Genomic DNA, 16,583 nt, shown 5'->3' with positions numbered 1-16,583 from the left:
GGGAGGGTGGGTGGGGACGAACTGCTGGATAAAATGATGAAAATGCGCTTGACAACTGCACCCTGCTCTTTTGGCGGATATAACTGTGAATTTGTTAGCTCCTACGAGGAACACGCCGCCGGACTCCGGGTTGTCGGCTGCTGGGCCGTGTACGCAAAAGTTTATTGTTTACCTGACGTATATATAACGCGGCCGGCCCTTGAGGTTGTAGGCCTGGAGCTGTGTATTTAAAGTTCGTGGAAGTAAAAAAAAAAAAAAAAAAGTTAGGACCTAGTTTCCATAGGAAAAGCGTTTTTTCTTTTCCCAATAACTTTGGCGCCGGTTGATGAATCGTCGCACAATTTTAAAAACTAGTGGCCCGCTCCTGTCAGCTTCTGACTTGAAAGTTTCAGGGTGATTCGTCAAGCGGGGGCTGAGAAAAAAGGGGTGTCCCAAACGCGTTTTCCCCATGTTAATTTCAATAGGAAACTTTAGACAAAGCTACAGCCCGAACTGCTGAACGGAATTACAACTCATTTGGCAAAAAGGTAGGTCTGGGTTCAGAAAGAGCCCCTTTTTTAAATGGTGTAAATCCGTTTAGTAGTTCCTGACAAATTAGAAAAAGAAAAGGTTTGATATCTGTCCTCCATAGGAAACTTTAAACAAAGCTGCAGTCGAACTGCTGAACGGAATTACACCGAATTTGGTGAAAAGTTAGCCCTTGGCTCAGAAAGAACCCTCTTTTAAATGGTGTAAATCCGTTAACTAGTTCCTGAGAAATTAGAAAAAGAAAGTTTCGCTATCTGAGCACCGAGGAGGGTTTGCAAACCCTCCCAGGCACGAGCTTCACTCCGATTGGCTGCCAACACTCAAGATCAGGAAGTGTTGGCAGCCATCTTCTGACTCTGTAGAACAGAGTCACAAAAAAACAGTAAAACAAATATAGAAAACAAGAAAAGGGGGCAGGGTATAAACACCCTGACCCCCTAGGCCTGATCAGGGGGTCCAACAAGGACCCTCAGGGCCAAAAAAAGATTTTTTTGTTATAATTTCGGCGGACTTCGCGTTGGGGTTGAGAATCTTGCTGTAATTATAAAAAAAAAATGAAGCCCAGGCTCTTGCGCTTCATTTTAATGCGGCCCCGGGTGGGCCAGGTCCCGGGAGCATTGTCAATAAATAATAGCGGGGGATTGTGGGGGCCCCCGCAGTCCCGGGGGATGGGGTCCCTGGGGCTAATAGAAGCCTCAGGAGGGGGACCGAGCAGCCCCCTTCCTTACAAAATAATAAATATATGGCCATGCCCCGGGGGATGGTGTCCAGGGGGCCGAAATTGGCCTGGGTGGGTCACGCGGCCCCCCTTCCTGTTTATTTATTTATTTTATTTAAAAATACGGGTCAGGACCTGGGGGATGGGGTTCCCAGGGGGCCAAAAATGGGAAAAGAAGGGACACCACACAGCCCCCTTTCTGAGGAAAAAAAAAGCCGGCATCACACCAGAGGCCCGCCCCCTCCCTGCAGCACTCTACAAACGCGCCCCCTGGCGCTTTGTAAGTTGGGGAATTAATTCCCCTTGAATACAGAGGGTCCCTGGGAGCCAACTAGCCCACCAGGTACCTCCAGTATGCGCCAGGGAGCTGCGTTGCATAGGTGGTCCAAGGCCACGCCCCCTTTTTAAATCACTCTACAACACAGCTCTGTGGCGCTTACTGGAGGTACATGGTGGGCTAGTTGACCCCCAGGGACCCTCAGGACTCAAGGGGATGTAATCCCCAAACTTACAATGCGCCAGGTGGCGGGTTTACGCAGTGGTGCAGGGAGGGGGTGTGCCCTGATATTAAAAGTGTGCAAACACACCGCCTGGCGCTTTGTAAATTGAGGGATTAAGTCCCCTTGAATCCAGAGGGTCCCTGGGAGCTAACTAGCCCACCAGGTACCTCCAGTAAGCACCACAGAGCTGCGTTGCAGAGAGGTGTTCCGAGGCCACACCCCTTGTTACACCACTCTGCAAACATGGCTTCTGGTGCACTGCTGGTGGGGCGATGAGGTCCTCGTGTCCTGAGGACCTTAGGACTTCATCCTCCGAGCAGCAGTGTGCCAGAAGCCGCATTTGCAAAGTAGTGTGAAAGGAGGGCAGGGATGTATTTTGTCCTCCCACCCAGCGGGAGCAGCATTCTGAGTGTAGGCAGGAAAATAGACAGTGTGGGCTGGGAACCCCAGGACACCATCACTGGACCGGACCCAGTATAAATATATTAAATATATTAACCAGTGCTAGTCCCCACTGGGTAGTTATAGATTGGATTGTGTTTCCATAGGAAATGCCTGTTTTGTGTTGCTAATAACTTTGCCACAGTTTGAAGACTCTCAACAAAACGTTTTGAAAAAGTGCTACTTTGGGACTAGTTTGAGCATGGAACATTGTGGGATGATGCGTCAAGCGGGATCCAAGAAAAAAGGGAGGCCCCAAAACGCATTTACCCCATAAAGTTTTCCATAGGAACTTTAGATACAGATACAAGCCAAGCCACTGAATGACTTTACACCAAATTTAGCAGAAAGCTAGATCTTGGTCCAGAAAGAGTGATTTGTGTGTTTTGGTGTAAATCCGTTCAGTAGTTTTGAAAAATGAAGGTTCAAAAAAATGTTTACAAATATATCAGGATGTAGAGCAGTCAGATCTTACCCTGAGATCTGATGCAGCCATCACCTCAAACAGGTGGTGGTGGCAGTCATCTTAAGACTTGGGATTGAGCCCAAAGTCCTATAAAAATGAAAAAAGAAACAGACATAAGGGGCAGGTTAGGGATCCCCTGATTCCCTAGGCCTGGGGACAGGGTCCCAGTGGGTGTGGGTTTTTTTAAATTGCTGCTGCAAATTCGTGGAGGACCAGCAAATCCACGCATTTTTTTATTTTATTATACAGGGCTGGCTCCAGCGCCTTTAACCCTTCCCCCTGTCAGTGGGCCTAGGTCAAGGGTGAAGCATGGGTTATGTTTTAGGGTGAGGGGGTGCATGTCCCCTCTCCCCAAGCCTTTACAAGGCCCTGGGGACCCCATCCCACATGGCTGGCATCTTAAAGGGGAGGGGGGCATGCAGCTCCCTCACGGAGCCTCCACGAGGCCCTAGGGTCCCATCCCACAGGACTGACATTTCATAGTAGGGAATGGGTGCTGTATGGCTCCGGTCCTGGGCCAGAGTGCCCTGGGAACCCATGACCCATGGTTGCTAACTTCATTAAAGGGGAAGGAGGGGTCGTGCAGCCCCCCTCCCTGATCCATACAATGGCCTTGGGACCCCATACCCAGGGGCCGGCTCAGTAAAGGTGTCCCGGGGCTGCCAACGGCCAGGACACTGTTTCCCAGTCCGCAGGCAAGGAACATTTAAAATTCTCCCACCGGGCGAGAGCAGCTTTGTGCTCAAGCCCAGTGGGAGAACACAGCATTTGTCAGCCTGCGCTCTCTGGCAGGGAAGTGCTTTGATTGCTCCCACCCCATGGGAGCAAAAGAAAACTGCGCCCACAGGGCTGGAGCAATGTCGGCTCCCGCTGCACCTGCAATGCTTTTTTTTTTTAAATAAGGGCAAGGCTAGTTGTGGCATGTGGCAATCATGCCCTAAGTAACTATACCTCACCATGCTCTGCTAATTACTGCACATATTTATATTACTCACGATGTCTTCTATGACATCATTGATAATATCACTGCAACATTTGCAATGAAAGTATTGATGAGAAAACTTTGCATGACAGGGGTGGGGGTTAGTTATAGTTAGCTTAGGGCAAGAGTTATAGTTACTTGAGATAACTATAAGTGATGACTTTCTGTGGTTTTTAGAGTTTAAAACATTAGGCTGTCACTGAACAGTCCACCTAACTATAACGTTACCTTTGTGTTTTCCAGTGAATATATGTATATATCTATAGCTATAGATATATATATATACATATACACACACCTACCCCAACCCCTCCCCACCCCCGCCACACACATGTTCTAAGTAGAGACTAGGGTAACCTATTACAACTATTGGGGATGTGTGATTTAAAATGCTACAAGTTTTTGCAACATTCTTTTTACTCGATGAAAGGACTATGGAGACTATGATAATAATTACCATTATGGTGATACATACAGTTTATGTACTGATTGTACATAACAAATAACTTTTTATCATTAAAACACTAAGAGCTGTGTGCGCCTACTATTTTACGGGTCCCACGTGAGGGTTCACACACTGCAAATAAGTGTTTCTCCGCCAGGATTGTCTGATTCAAAACACCCTGAATCAAGAGGAGTCTAACTCATCATATAGAAGAGCGAGAAACACCAGCCTGTTATCCTTTTCTCAGGAGTGAGTGTGACTCATATTACCCCTTGGGGCTAAGGAGATCTAATCAGGTGTGCCCACCCACTGCAAAACAGACAAAACTATTTGATGGTATAATTACCCTAGCAAAAATAAGCAAGGTATTTATTCATTCATATTTATATTGAGCTTGAAACTAGAATATGGTCAGGCTGGAACTTCACCGGTTCATTCAAGTTTCACTAATCAGAAAGCAATACAGATCATCTCAAATGCAATATCCAACATTGACAGGCCAAACATGTGCTCCTATACAGGCCATAGTGCACAAACCAATTAAAACACTGATTATCAAGTTGGTAAAAGCTTCAAGAACAGTGTTTTAAAGGGTGTGTCCTTTACCCTCTATTGTGCTTGAACCCACCTCACCTTTATTCAATGGTGTTCTGTCACTGCTTCAGCAGCTCTCTCTTTAGAACTCAGGGTCTGATTCACGAAGGTAAACTTACACTTTTTTTCGGTATTCACAAAAACCAAATTAATAGTAAGTTTATGACTGGTGAGACGCCGCAGTCAGGGCGGAGAACTCTGCACATAAAAAGATAGGACTGGTCTATCTTTTTATGTAATGAGCTCTCCGTCTAGACCGAAGTCGTAAACTTACAATGAAATCAAAGTTTGTGAATATCGAAAAAGAGAAAACTTACACAAACATAATTTTGTGAATCGGGCCCTCAGATGAACTTTATTATACAATATCAACATTTTAGCAACTTCTGATCTGAAAACTTTAATGTAAAAAAATTACAGAAATATACACAATACAGAAACAATGTAGGAAGAGGATGGCAGAAATCAGAAAACTCAAATTATAAAGTAAATCAGCGGCCTCCCCTTGCAGTGTAAAATAGGTGTAGTGATAGTCACAGATAAAAGTGGGAAGAGAGTACCCTTACCAACTTAACAATCAAACCCTAATTAGGTTTCAATATATTTCTGAGAGAAACTCATGTAAGATGTGGCCCAAGAAGCAGTCAATATGCCCTTAGAAATGCATATGATATTCAATCAATATTTACAATTTTTACATTCAAAAGACAACAATAAAACTCCCTAATTGATTTAGAAAATAAAGAAACTTTGATAAGGATCAAAAATGTCAAAATCGTGTAAGAGGAAACAGAGATATTATTTTTTTTATGCAAAAAGTGGAAAGTAAAACACAGAGCATCAGGAGGTCTCACCAAAGCTTTTAACCTTGGGACTTAAGTCTAGTTTTAGGAGCTTAAAGAATGCCAGAGGGACAAGTTCCAAAGCTGGCTCCAGAAAACATCTGTCATTAAAGTCTTGCTGAAACTCTGAGCAGGTACAAAGCTGTATTCTCTAGCAGCTGAGGCCGCTTCACTGCTGGGGTTGGTTTGCAGTCTCACCCAAATCCAAAGATTTACCTTAGGAATTGATACATTTTTCATTTCAACACCGATCTATAAAATCACTTTAACATTAGTATCTTTCAGTGAATTTTTTTTTTTAAAGTAATCTAAGATCTTAACATAATACTTAACTATAAGGCCACTTTAACCTTTGTTTTATTCAGTAAATTTCATCTTTTGTTAACACAGGAGAAGATCTTATTACCACACCTTACAACTTCATCACTTTAACCTTTGTTGTTTTTGGTGACTATATATGTATAAACATGTTATAAACCCTACTTTCCGTGCAAGATGCATTGTAAACGTTGATGTGTTGTAAAGTACAGTGTGATAATACATTTATTAAGGTAATTGTAATGTGACTGCGCAATGTAACCTACCATGTTGAAAAGATCTGCGTTGTTACAACTGATATTCAACATACATATTGTTTTTCTGTAATCTACATGTCAGGTAAAGCTATATGTTATAATGTGCTCTTTATCTTTGTCACTTATGTTTCTTTCCCTTTAAATCCTTATGTACTTTTAATCCTGGCACCCGCCCCACTGTTAGTTAGGATTCCAATTAGAATTGGAATCTCTTTTCATTCTGCTCTTGGACCTGGACTGACCAGTACTGTGCCTTATTCAATAAAACCTTTCTTTCTCATTTTGGACTTTATGATTCTTAATTATTTGGAAACTTTACACTTTACTGAGAAGTTCTTTATTGTGTATTTTAGATAACAATCTGACCACAGTAAACATACCCTCTGCCAACCCCAGCATATTTTTGTAATCAATGAATTTCGGATCAGCTTATTTCCCTTTTGTCTTCATAAGGACTAACATAGACATTGAAAATACCCTGAACACAATGTAAATAACATACACTACTTTCAGAGACACAACTTTAGCTAAGACACTTAAAATTCCAAAACTTGAACAAGTGTTTGTATGTAACGAATACCACCTTCTTAGGAGTACTTACCGGCATGCCATCAAAATGTTTGGTACTTGTTTGAACTGATGCTATTTCTTCTGCAGAAAGGACACCACTGACGTATTTGGTTGTAAACTTATCAGCAATACTGAAGATTCTTTTTTCACAACCATTCCACCACAACCTGACCATAGCTGGTAAATCTTTTAACGTAATGCGATATACAGAACAAGCCAAGTGGGGAATCTCGGATGACAGTAATGCTACACCTGTGGAGTAAATGAAAAATATGCTGTTAATTAAACATCTAAGACGGTTTGGAGGCTATATATAACTCCTAGTACTTCAAGTGATATTATTCACATCTTACATCCATGTGATGTTACTAAATTTGCCTTTAATTTGATCTGCTAAACTCAGGACAGCAGGTTTAACACCAAGTCAAATTACTTTGGCCTCCAAGAAGGAACCTGTACCAACCCGCTCTCACCTTCCTATTTCTGACTGATGCCACCACTTCACAATGCAACCGTTTACCTCAGCCATTTATCACTTCTTCTGCTGTCTTGGGTTTGATATCCTTCCTCCTGAAGACCACTTCCTGGGAAGTGTGTTATCTGGCTATCACAGGATGCACTATTCTGCCCTCTCTAAGATGGCAGAGCCCCTCTCTCGGCATCCTGAACTTCCTAGCCCAACCTAGAGGTGTGGCTACTAGGGGGGTTGAATGCCTGTGGAAAACTGGTTTGACACCAGGCTTCCCCTCTACTTCCTGGGTTGCAGCTAGTCTTCCTAAACAATGAGGCTGCACCTCTCCCAAGTGTTCCCCATTTGCCCTTCAAGAGTGGCTACAACTTTGAAGCTCACTTTTTGGGCCAACACCCGTGTGGCTTCCCGCAAAAGGGAGGTAACACCTCCCTCCAGTGCACTCCACTACTGTCTCCTTTCCTGAGAGTTGTTAACACGTCTCCACAGGAGGGCAGAAAGCTGTCTCAGGTTCAAGGTCCATGTGCAGCCGTTAAGGGCACAGAAGATTTAAGGCAACAAAGCAGCAACTTTGCAAAAGTTGCACCCTATAACTTGTTACATTAATTTTGACTTGAGAACCAAGTCGGGCTTAATGTAGGCAGTTGTTTGATACCCTGGAGTATGAACTTCGGATGCCCTATTCAGGAGTTAGCAGAGCTGAGTGGTCAGTGTGTAACCCGCATATTCGCTCAAGTGGTGGGCAAGTCTTTCCACAGTCAAAACAGCATTTTTTTGCTTTTACCGTTAAAACATGTCAAATACATGTTCTGCCCATAACATATGCTGCACCCTGTCTTGGGGGTTGATATGCCTGTCATAGGGGTGACTTACACATATTTCAGGGGGAAAGTAGGCTTTGCTATGGCCTTTTTTTTAACACAAACGTTATTGAGTACTACGGCTATATCTGATGTAATCATATCTTTAGGTATACATTTTTGATTTTTGTTTTGACATATAGTGTACATCCATATCAGGTTACATAGATGTATTGCTGATTATACGGTCCTAGTAATGTACGTTTTTATATTCACACTTGCAACATGATCATAGCCCAGTTATAAGGTAGCAAACAATAGAAGTTTGCTTGGTGTCATATTTCTTAGTACCCAAAAACCCCCCTCCCAACATATACCCACCCCCTAAACAACCATTTAATACAGAAAACTATTGCTGCTGTGGTTGAATTACACCTAGCCGGGTGTATAGTACCATGTGATAATCATGCCCGATAGCACAGGGAAGGACAAGGGAAAGGAGCAAGGAGGAGGAGGTGGGAGGGGAAGGGGAAGGTGGGAGGATGGGGGGGAGGGGGAGCAGGGGAGGAGGGAAAAAACCACTTGCAATGGTCCAAGTCATTATATAAGTAAGAATCAAAGAACCTTATCACAATCTTCCTGCACACTCTGAGAGCCCCCTGACATCTCTTCCGTTTCTACCTTAAACATCTCTATCATGTGTGCCATTCCAGGGATATTGGACGTTTTCATGGCCTTTAATTGGTAAAGTCGGGTTAGCAGTTCCAAAACGGCCTTCCAGTCTGCAATGGCAGACTGGGATACTTGTTTTACTTTTGTCACCCATAGGGGGGCACAACTAGTGCTGCAATCCCTGGCAGGACTTTATAACTTACAGGCCCTGGGTACCATATATTAGGGTCTTACAGGTAAGTTAGCCTATGCCAAAGGGGTATAGCCAATGTAACATACACATTTTGTGGCCAGGGCAGTAGCACTGAAGTCTGGTTAGCATGTCTCTGTGAACTCTCAGAGTTGGAAAACCAGCAGCATCAGTCGAAAAATGTTGGGGTGACCCTACCAAGAAAAACATTTCCTTCCAACTCTTCATACTTTGTGTTGCACACAGTTTGACCAAAGGTGGTGATTGAGGGGCGTATGGACCCCATCTGAATAAGGGTGGTGCAGGCATAAGACTCAACCAGGCGTCAAAGTGCTGTAGGATGTGGAAGCACTGGTGGATTGGTCTGTCCTCTATAATATACTCAGTTATTTTTGTATGTCATCAGCTAAAAAGTAGAGTTGAAGACCGAAATGGAGGCCCATGAGATGACTGATGCACATCTACTATGGGTAAGAAGGAGCATTCTTCTGGAACCAATAAGACAACAGGGCTGAAAGAAAGGAAAATGCTACTTACCAGAATGCATCTGTTCTTGGCATGTGGAGCTGTAGATTCATATACTTTTGCATAGATCGCCGTCTGGTGTTGGGCTCGGATTTTTGCACTTTGTTATTGTAGAAGTTTTTGTAGTCACAAGATAGGCGACTCCTCCTTTTGTTAGTAGTGCGCATGGCATCAACTCTATCTCCAGATTGTTTTCGCCATAAAGTTTGATGATGGAGTTAGTAAGAAATAGAAAAAGATGTCCATGTGTAGTGTATCTAAGTAGGATAGTACTGCCACACATACAAATCTACAACTCCACATGCCAAGAACAGATGAATACTCTTAAGTAGCATTTTCTGTGCGAGGCATATGAGCTGTAGACCGTATACTTTTGCATAGACTATATAGCAGTTCTGTTTTAGCGGTGGCTACCTGTATGTGTTGCAGTCATTTGAGAAAGTGTTCTTAGTATAGCCTGGCCCACACTAGCTTGTTGTTTTGCCTGCACATCTACACAGTAGTGTTTTGTGAAAGTGTGCGGTGTTGACCAAGTTATGGCTTTGCAAACGCCATCCATGGGGATGTTTCCTAAGAATGCCATGGAGGCCCCTAGCTTGTGTGTGGAATGCGCTCTAGGGGAAATGGATAATGTACGCTTTGCTTTTTGGTAGCATATTTGGATGCATTTAACAATCCCCCTGGCAATTCCAGCTTTTGATATAGGACTGCCCTTATGTGGAGGTGAGAAAGCTACAAAAAGTTGTTTAGTTTTATTGAAAGTTTTTGTCCTTTCAATGTAGTAGAGAATAGCTCTTTTGACGTCAAGTGTATGAAGAGCCCGTTCTGCTACTGAGTCTGGTTGAGGAAAGAAGACTGGGAGCTTAACAGACTGGTTAAGGTGAAAAGCTGAAACTACTTTAGGTAAGAATTTAGTGTTTGTCCTAAGAACCACTTTCTTGAAATGTATTTGCAAAAATGGTTCTTGTATACTTAATGCCTGTAGTTCACTCACTCTTCTAAGCGATGTGATCGCCGCAAGGAAAGCTACTTTCCATGTGAGGAACTGTAACTCACATGCACGTGAGATGTTTAGATTCCATACTGGAGAGGGTGGAACTCTGGGAGGAATGATCCTTTTAAGGCCTTCCATGAATGATTTGATGGCAGGTACCCGAAACAATGACAAGTGTTGTCTGTTTTGTAGGTAAGCTGCTATAGCAGCAAGATGTAATTGTATGGATGTGTATGCTAGATTACATCTTTGTAGATGCGGGACATAACAAATATTGTTTTGAATTTAAGCATCTAGTGGATTGATTGTGTTGTTATTGCAGTAAACCACAAAACTTTTCCATTTAGCTGCATAGCATGCTCTAGTGGTAGGACATTTAGCCTCTTTAATGATGTTCATGCAGTCTGGTGGGAGATTGAGATAAACAAACTCTAAGTCTTCAGGAGCCAGATTGCTAGGTTCAGTTGAGCTGGATCTGGATGTCTTATCTCTCAATGGTTCTGTGTGAGAAGCTCTGGGGAAAGGTGCACCTTTTGGTGTGAAACTACTGAGAGTTCCAGCAGTGTTGTGAACCATGGCTGTCGGCCCATGTTGGAGCAACCAGGATCATTGTGAGAGACTGTTGTTTGAGCCTGCCACCAGTAACAGAATGAGCGGGAGAGGCAGAAAAGCGTACACAAATCTGCCTGACCAGTTCATCCACATCACATTGCCTTTGGACAGTGGGTGTGGATACCTAGAGGCGAAGCTTTGGCATTTTGTGTTTAAATGTGTGACAAACAGATTTATGTCTGGGTGGCCTCACATTTGAAAAAACGGATGAAGAACTTGCGGATGAAGTTCCCATTTGTAAATCTGCTGTTGTTGAAGACGGCGCAGTTTCCCAATCTGATTGTGTATCCCAGGTAGATGCTCTGCTAAGAGGTACATTTTTTGAGGAATAGCCCATCTCCATATGCTTTGTGCTAGGCGTGAAAGCTGCAGAGAGTGTCCCCCCCCAATGTTTTTGTACGTAGTACAGTGCTGTCATGTTGTCCGTTTGGACGAGGACAGCTTTGCCTACGAGGTGCATCTGAAATGATTTTAGAGCGAAAAATATGGCCAGTAACTCCAGGTGATACATGTGGAGGAGTTTCTGTTGAGTGGTCCACATACCCTGAATGGTATGGTTTAAGAGATGAGCTCCCCAGTCGGTGAACGATGCGTCCGCTGTTAGCACTGTTTGTGCAAACGAGTCTAAGAACGGCCGCCCTTTGGAAAGATGTTGTGTGTTCCACCTTTGCAGAGAGCGATGTGCGCGGCTGTCCACCAACACCAGATCTGTAAGTTGGCCTTTAGCTTGGTTCCACTGTTGTGCTAGACATTCCTATTCCTGTAATGGACGCATCTGGAGTCTTGCATAAGGGACAATTAAGATGCAAGAGCCCATCATCCCTACTAGCTGCATGAACACTGGAGCTGGTAGTGAGTGTTGTGGTTGAAAGTTGTTATGAGGGTAAACAATGTTAATGATAAATTTTTCTTCCCGCATGGAATCACAACGCTGGGGTTACCACGACCGTGTAGTGATTCCGCATACCATTACTCCGCAAGTCAGAACAACGACTTGTGGGGGGGAGGTGTTAGATTTAAAATCCAACACCTTCCCTATTGTCCGCACAGACTGGAGTTGGAATAGTAGATTATACTATTCCAACATCCAGCGTCCCCCCTCCGCAAGTCATTGTTCCGACTTGCGGAGTAATGGTATGCGGAATCACAACGCGGTTGTGATAACAACCGCGTTGTGATTCCATGCGGGAAGAAAGGCTGTGGGACAAAGAGGTATATTCATTATGAGAGCTTGCATACGGACTATCCTGGCCAGATTGGGGTATGCAAGGGCTTTGGAAGTGTCTATTGTTGCACCTGGATACTGTTGGGTGTGGCACGGTTGTAGATGTGACTTGGTGAGGTTTATTGTGAATCCTAAGTTGTGCACCAGCTGGATCGTGTTGTGTGTTTGTTGTAAACAATCGCTGAGTGACTTGACTTTTAGGAGCCAGTCGTCTAGGTAAGGAAGCACATAGATGTGTTGTCTTCTTAAGTGGGCTGCTATGGAAGGACTTTGAACTGGTAATGTTGACCGTCCATTACGAACCATAGGTGTTTCCTGTGAGCAGAGTGAACAGGAATGTGGAAGTAGGCGTCCTTAAGATCTAGAGTGGCAAGGAAGTCGCCATGTTGGAGCAGTGGGAGGACCTGTTTGAGAGTAACAATGTGTAAGTGGTCAGATTGTATGTACAGGTTTAACGGTCTGAGGTCTAATATTGGCCTGAGAGTGCCGTCCTTTTTTGGAATGAGGAAATAAAGGGAGTGAACCCCTCTACCTTGATGATGTTTGGGAACCGGTTCAATTGCATGCTTTTGCAAGAGAGAGAGAACCTCCTGCTTTAGAAGCATGAGATGTTCTGTGGACATTGGACGTTGTCTGGGAGGTATGTGGGGGGGGGGGTAGAAGTGAGTTCCAGGCAGTAACCATACTGGATAATTTGTCTCACCAACCTGTCTGTGGTGATGGAATTCCAGACAGGTAGGAACTGTGATAGTCTTCCCCCGACCGGAGTGGAATGATCTGGGGGAGTGGGGGGAAGTCACTGTTTTATGGTAGTGGAGTTGAGGGTGTTAGAACCACGTCCTCTCTCTCTGGTGGTATTGCCTCTGTAAGTTCCTCTAAAATATCCTTTGTTAGGGGAGGTTTGAGTGGGGCTTTTATAGGTAGAAGAGGTGCTTTCTGTGCCAATGGTTTTGGAGGGCCCCTATAGTAGGAATGATGAAAGGCACCTCTACTAGTTGTTGCCTTTAGAGCCCCCATAGACTTGGCTGTTTCTGTGTCCTTTTTCATCTTTTCTAAACATGTGTCCACAGTAGGTCCAAACAAGTGTTCCTGTACAAAGGTTGATTGAGGATGGTAGACTGCACCTCCTGCTTAAAACCAGATATGCGTAACTACGCCTGTCTGCGTAGTAACACACTTGCATTAATTGTGCAAGATGCTGTATTCGCTGCCACTCTAGCCCTGACAGGATCTTTAAAAAGTTCAGGGGCATGTTTAATCATCCCTTTTAGCATAGGGAGAGTCTTTGTTGATTTTTGAGGTTGTGAGAAGGTGTCTAATAAAAATTCTTCCTCTAAAGGTTCTGAGCGGAGTTGCACCCCATGATTTTGTGCAGCTCTATTTATTAGTTGCGCAAACCCTTTGTTGTCATCTGGAGGGGATGGCCTAGAGGGATATACATCTGGCTCAAGTACATCTGGGACATTATATTCATCACAAGAGTCATGAGGTGGGATACTGTTGGAGTCATCATCAGTATCATCACTATCATGTGGTGGGTATATGTCCTCATCCTCATCCCCACCCTCTATATCTTCATCATCATCTTGTGGTGCAGGTGAAAGAGGAGGCACTGGAGAGTGTGCTGGAGATAGTATTATGTTTGGAAGCTTTGGAGGTTGGAGAGAAAGGCGTCATAGGTGAAGTCTTTTTTCTTCAAGGGTATCTAAGTTGTCTCCGAGGTGTACAATTTCCTCTTTTTAGGTGGTGTAGAAGTGACCTGACTGGTAACAGGGTCGATATGAAGTGCTTTTTGTTTAGGATCCGGTGGATCTGGATAAAACAGTTGTTTTGATCCACTGTCTTGTTCGGCAGCGAGGACTTAGGCTTCAAGTGGTGCTTTGGTTTGTCATCTTTAGCTTTAGGAGGGGTCTTAGTCTCCTACTTAGGTGGAGTTTTCGACTCCGAAATTTTCTTTGGCTCCGAAGCCTTGGGTTGACTATGTTTCGGTGCCGAAGAGTCTGGCGTTGACGGCACCCTTGGATTTTGATTCAGTGCAGAAGAGGCTGGTGTCGACGGTACCTTGGGTTTCTGTTTCGGTGTCGACGATGGCTGGCTCGATCACGAGCTGCCTGAAGGCTTTGTGGACTTGGAGCCGGGCCTAAGGCAGGGCTTCTGAAGTATTGTCACGTGTCGACCTAGACATGAAGGTGAAGGTGTTACCGGAGCCTTGTATTTTTTTGGGGCAGTGGCGTTGATGTCAGTACTCACACTGCGTTGACCTTGAGTAATTGTCTGACCGTCTGAGTCCGATTCCTCGGCTTCAGAGACATCGAGCACAGCGATCACGTATGGTTTTCTTGGACCTGAAGGAAGCACAGGCCTGGCAGTGTTGACTCATGTTCTGGAGAGAGGCAAAGGTTCCAGACCTTGTGAAGATCTGTGTGTGCGAATTTAGCATCACACTCAATCAATCAATCATTTGTAGAGAGCACTACTGACTCGTGAGGGTCTCAAGGCGCTGAGGGGGAGAGGTGCTTCTACTGCACGAACAGCCAGGTCTAGAGGAGTCTCCTGAAGGTCAGCAGGTCCTGGGTCTGTCGCAGGTGGATGGGGAGGGTGTTCCAGTTCTTGGTGGCGAGGTGGGAGAAGGATCTGCCGCCAGCTGTCGTTTTGTGGATGCGTGGAATGGTGAGGAGGGCGAGGTCAGCGGAGTGAAGCTGGCGGTCTGGGGTGTAGAAGGTGAGTCGTTTGTTTAGGTATGCCTGTCCAGCGTTGTGGAGTGCTTTGTGAGCGTGGGTGAGGAGCTTGAAGGTGATCCTCTTGTTGACGGGGAGCCAGTGCAAGTTTCTCGAGTGTGCTGTGATGTGGCTGTGTCGAGGATGAGGCGTGCCGAGGCGTTCTGTATGCGTTGTAGTGAAGGACTGGGTTTATTTAGAACCCAGCGGTGCCAGGGCACAACACCTGAAACCTTCATGGGTAACCTGCTCCGGCGTACGAATCACAGAGACACGGGACACTTCCTTCGGCGTCAAAGATTCAAGGTTTATTTACTGCAGGGAACACAGAGATCACGACAAGTACAACACGTGCAACTTGGGGAGACTGCTTCAAATTGGTTCTGTGAATCGCTCCTTTTATACATGGTTATCCCATAGAGTTACATTGAACACAAAAAGTTTATGACCCGGTTCCCATAATTATCCCCCAGAGGGGTCGCTTTGGTCACTTTGATACACATAAAGACCGGAACATAAGTGCGGAAGCATTTGGCGGTTCCCAACTGTAAAAACCCATCTTCCCAACATTAGTGCATTCCAACCAGCAGTAAAACAGATTGGAATAGGAACAAGGACAGGTGTAGAGGAAGACGGAGACAGTGGGGAGATCGGAAAGGGTGTAAAAGGGAGGTATCGAGAGACACGAGATACAGGCATCAAAGGGACGTGCCTAATGAGATGCACGGCTAAGACAATAAACCGGCACGGCGAGATGAGCCTCGAGCAGGGCCATCTGCTTTACAGTAGCATCCCCCTCATCATAAAGACACTTACAAAGGACATGTGTCTTCCGCAAATCTTGGGAGTCCCAGGGTCGCGAAGCGGACAACGTCCGTTCGCTGGCTACTTGAGGGCAAGAGACAAAATGGATGCCGTATCTAAGATGGAACCCGTGGGTACAGATAGAAATACCCACATAACAAACGAACGGTTTAGGTTAGCGTAGCGAAACTGTGTACACCCACTAAACTCGTCATTTGCGGTTCATAGATACCAGACTCGACCATATTCGTGCGAGTCGAAAACACCACTTACAATTGTCACGGAACCTCAGACGCTCCTTTTGCCCTCATGTAGGCAAGCACTAGTCGGAATCATACTCAATATTCATCAGACCATCTAGATGTTGTTGTAGCATAGCTCTGTCCAACCGAGTCCCCTTGGTAACAGGAGGCTGTCTCATACACGTTGTAGCACAGAGGCCACATAAGGCAGGACCGCACTGCACACAAAGGCAACACATGAACAGGAATGCCACAACGACTCCGATGATCATCAGAATCTTCCAACCCCAAGTCGACATCAGGCCCCAAAACCACCCAAGTAGCGTCCAATCCCCTACATCCACGTGTATGGATTCGGAGATCTTATGCAACTTCGAGATGGCTTGATAAACGGTCGGAGCATTATCAGGAATGAAAATACAGCAGCTCGAATGGATCACCTTACATACCCCACCTCGATCTGCTAAGATCACGTCTAAAACCATACGGTTTTGTAACGTCATAAGTCTATCCGCCTGAAGTTCTGTGGTGATATTACCAAGGGCACTGGCAGTAATATTAGCTGTCGATTCCACCACTCGAGTCAACTGTCTCAGGTTCCTACTATTAACCATAGGTCCCCAAAACGGGAGGAAACCCTTGAAAAAGTCTCCTGCCTCTTGACCGGCAGTA

The 16,583-nt window shown here is 44.9% G+C and overlaps 1 protein-coding gene across 1 annotated transcript in view; it reads right to left on the bottom strand.

Moving 5' to 3' along the window:
• LTN1 (listerin E3 ubiquitin protein ligase 1) overlaps positions 1 to 16,583 on the bottom strand; it is a 406,396-nt gene that overhangs the window by 34,353 nt on the left and 355,460 nt on the right. The window contains exon 27 of the mRNA XM_086934025.1: positions 6,693 to 6,913. Coding sequence (XP_086790151.1) covers positions 6,693 to 6,913 — 221 coding nt within the window. The remainder of the gene's footprint in view (positions 1 to 6,692; positions 6,914 to 16,583) is intronic.

The sequence above is a fragment of the Lissotriton vulgaris genome, chromosome 8, assembly GCF_964263255.1.
Source record: "Lissotriton vulgaris chromosome 8, aLisVul1.2, whole genome shotgun sequence".
Taxonomy (NCBI): domain Eukaryota; kingdom Metazoa; phylum Chordata; class Amphibia; order Caudata; family Salamandridae; genus Lissotriton; species Lissotriton vulgaris.
This window is presented reverse-complemented; position numbering and strand designations above follow the sequence as displayed.